The 3921-nt window shown below is 43.5% G+C and overlaps 1 protein-coding gene across 1 annotated transcript in view; it reads right to left on the bottom strand.

Moving 5' to 3' along the window:
• Positions 1-1976: 1976 nt before the first annotated feature.
• The window catches only part of LOC120840438 (putative zinc finger protein 702), a 21432-nt gene continuing 19487 nt past the window's right edge, over positions 1977-3921 (bottom strand). Inside the window, exon 4 of the mRNA XM_040210977.2 lies at positions 1977-1989. Coding sequence (XP_040066911.2) covers positions 1977-1989 — 13 coding nt within the window. The remainder of the gene's footprint in view (positions 1990-3921) is intronic.

The following is a 3921-nucleotide window of genomic DNA, read 5'->3' as shown; positions in this document are numbered from 1 at the left end:
TCCTAAATTATCAAAACCGTTTTCATGAACGTGAAAAAAAAAACAGAATAATAAAATCACGCAAAAGAAAGACATACATACAAGTATTTCATGTAGCAAGCACATTGAATGATGTTATGGGAATTCAGCAACTGACACCGGTCAAAATGAAAAAAAAGACGAAGAATATTAAGAAATGAGATAGGAAATAGCACTGCATTTCTAAATCTTCGAGTAATATATATTCTGTTGCTGTCTTATGAGTAAAGCATTCGTTTCCAGCTTGGTGTGTGAAATAATTTAGAATATAATTTTATTTTTACATCTTAAAACTTTCTTAACTTTTGCAATATCCAAGATTGCTGCTATTGAAAGACATTAATTATTTTATTAATTAGTATATTTATGGTCATCAGTAGGCCAACTGGTAAAGAACACAAGTGGCCCTACAGAGAACCCGGAGGCTCCAGGTGCAGCACGAGATTAATGACTCTAGATGAATAAAAATACTAGGCTTCAAGTAATTATTTTTTCGAGTACAAAAAAGAATCAGGGTCGCTTCCTCTAAGGTAAATTCACAATTTAATCTGTGCTTGCAGGATACATAATAGGCTGAAATATTTTCGAACAATTCGAAAACTGCACTGCTCACGAGTAGAACTCCTGCAGGTCTATCGCCAAACGAAATGAACATGCGTCGGTGCTCGAGTATTTCGTTTAAACCCCCTCCACAACTGTGATGCACGTTGCTGCTTCGATCACTTGCGATGTATCTTCCGATGAGTGTCTAAACTGCTATAAGCCGCAAATGCTCTACCACAGGTCTCGCACCTGTACGGCTTCTCTCCCGTGTGAATTCTTTCATGAACCGCCAAACTGCCTTTCTGATTAAACGCCCTGCTGCACGTGTTGCACTTGAACGGCTTCTCTCCGGTGTGAATTCTATCGTGAGCTGTCAAGTCAGACTTCCGCACGAACGTTTTCTTGCAGGCATCGCAACTGAAGGGCCTCTCGCCAGTGTGTGTCCTCTCGTGGACGGCGACATCCGCTGCGGAAGAGCATGAGTAAGGACAGAAGCGGCACGGGTGCTTGTCCGGTCGTCGGTGCGTTTGCTGCTTGAGTGGGCCTGAATTGTTGGTCTGGGTAGAGGTGTCAATCCTGCGGCTGTCACGGTCGAAGGTATCCACTTTGTCGCCAGAGTATGCTTCGATCAAGTCTGTTGGGATCAGGGGGTTAAAGGTGGGTGAGGAGGAGTGGCAAAACCCGTGCGCCGACATCCTGGGTCCCGAGTGAAAGACGCGAAAGAGAGCGACAGAACACGAGAGAAAGAAACCAATGTTGCCAGCTGAAAGACCAGTCGCCAATGGTAATTGCGAAGACTGAAAACGCTCAGCAATATAAACAGTGATAATTTAACGTTGTAAACTGAATTCTGAGCTATTCTAACGCTTATAGAAAGCAGTGTACTCATTACGCTGCATTAACTTCCCTTCTGTTGAAATCTCGGAAATCTGGTGTTTGCTCGGTTTCGTATTCCTGGGGCGCGCCCACTCGCGCCCCGCCCGCGAGGACGGTTATCTGGTTTAGTTCAGTTTTGACGGGAGGCCGTACATCTGCGCGCTATGCAAAAAGAAAGCTTCGAAAGGAACGCGAATATCTTTCCACCGGTAAGTTTGCGGATTGTTGAAGTTCATGAAACTGCTCTGATGATATCATTATATTTGCGAAATCGGAGGCAGTCGGTAACAATGTGTCGGGCAGCATGCTCCGCCGCTTGCGGCTGCCAGAATGCATGGGAAAATGGCGGACCTTTTCCTCTAGAGTTAGTATGTACGATCTCTATGGTTGGGATGACACAACAGAGCAGGAAAAGTCGGCGCTGCTTTTATTGTTCTGAACATGAACTTTGAGTGCCTAGATGAACATGGTCCAGGATACCTACATTATGCCGGTGCAGCCTAAAGTAGGTATTCGTTCATTTGAGATGTTAAAAAGGTTCAATTGTAATGCCTGTAAATGTCTACAGGCGATCGTTTAAGACTCGATTCTGGCAGCCCCATGGTGCGGCAGCTGTGGTGGCTTGCACGTTCTGCTAACCAAGTGCGGAAGGGAAGTCAAGCCGCCGCGGTCGCTGCTGCACAGTGTTGGCGGTAACGTGTTACAAGTAACGTCGTTACCGGTAGCGCCCTTCTTTTTTCAGTAATGTAGTGCCGTAGTCATTACTTTTCTAAATCTAGATATTTTCTAAATTTTCCCTCCCTTTTTCCCACGCAAACATTTCCGCGTTAGAAAAACCCCAACCCCCGCTTGTCATCCCAAGGTCGAAACACGCTGTCGCCAAAATAAAACAAAAGCCCTGTTACCGTCAATTTATAAATAAAAACTAAGGCAAAAGTAACGTGCGTTACTTTTAGGGATGTCGCGAACCACCCTAGGTTCGATTTCGAAAGGTTTCGATATTTGCGAAGCGAACTGAGGTTCGATTCGAAAAATTTCGATATTTTCGTACCGACCGAGGTTCGATTTCGAAAAATTCGCAACTTTTGTCCACAGCGGAGTTTCGAATTCGAAAATTTCGAAGCTTTCACGGTTTCTAAAATTTCGAATTCGAATATTTCGAATCTTTTTTTACTTCAGGTTCGATAAATTCGAAGATTTCGAAATTCTTTGTTAAAAAAATTCGAAAACTTCGAACGCTTCGAATTTTTATAGACATAAAGTTCGAACAATTCGAAGATTTCGAATTTCTTTTGGCATAAAGTTCGAAAAGTTCGAAAGTTTCGATTCTCTTTTAACGCTAAATTAAAAAAAAAAAAAAAAAAACCTTCGAAGATTTTGAATTTTTTTCTAATCCAAGTTTTCAAAGTTTGAAGTCCGATTTTCAAGTTTTTCTACAGTTTCAGTTTCAAATAACGTTTTCAGGACTCACTGGTTTTCACAAAATCAAGTTTAGAAAAGTTAGGATGTGATATCTAGATTCTGCGAAGTTGGTCAGGCAATTAAATGAGACACGAGTGTCCCGGACGTGCTAGAATATTTGCCAGTGCAGAATTGTGACCGCCAGCCCGGGGGGGGGGGGGGGGGGGGGGGGGGTCTTTAACCTGCATCACGCAGTAGTGATTGCACGAACACACTGTTTTACGAGACTCATCCAGTTCGAAACGGCCAGGGGCGAGCAGGAGGTTGAGGCTCAGAAAAACCTGGAAGCGACCTGGCAAACTACCTCGCCACCCCCTTGCACGCTGGTAGTAATCCGATCCGGTGAAGTTTATAATTGTCCTGGAGGTTTATTTTCTGGGACGGAGGAATCGCCTCGCAAAAAGCACAAAAGCCGACACAACTCGAGGTCGAGGAGCGTTCTACCATACAAGTGGCGTCGGAAGAGGAAAAACGGGGGGGAAAGAGGGGTAGCGGGGGGGGGGGGGGGGGGGGGGGGGGGGGGGCTTCAGCCTTTTTTTCCCCCTTGCAGGTATTTTGGACTGTTAAAGAAAACAATACGGGGAAAGAGGGCGTGGTCGAGCTTATTTTAATCTGAAATTATTTATGCATATGTATAGCTACTGTCGCTCTTCACTGCATAAAAGGTTGCGTAGATGGTCACTGTTAGAAACTCGTTGTCAGAAGGCACTGCTCGTCACATGCTTAGTGGTTCGGAAGTTCAAAGCTATGTCTTTTCGACCTAAACACCTGTGCCGATAGTAACAAAAAGAAAAAAAAAAAAAAAAGAATAAATGCGGGAATAAAAAGCAGGAGAAAAAAAAAAAAACTATCAAGAATTCGTCGGAAGTGTTCTATTCTTGCATATTCAGAGGTTCAGAACTTCGAAACAAGTTTCTTTTATTAAAATGTGTACAGGCTAAAAGAAACACGTCCCAGGAACGTGAAGCGAAAAAAAAAAAAAAAAACGTTTTCTTTTAATGACGTGCTGAACTTGAACACTAC

Source organism: Ixodes scapularis, unplaced genomic scaffold (genome assembly GCF_016920785.2).
Source record: "Ixodes scapularis isolate PalLabHiFi unplaced genomic scaffold, ASM1692078v2 PGA_scaffold18__7_contigs__length_3171195, whole genome shotgun sequence".
Classification (NCBI taxonomy): domain Eukaryota; kingdom Metazoa; phylum Arthropoda; class Arachnida; order Ixodida; family Ixodidae; genus Ixodes; species Ixodes scapularis.
The sequence above is the reverse complement of the archived record's forward strand: the minus strand, read 5'-3'. Positions and strand labels throughout refer to the sequence as shown.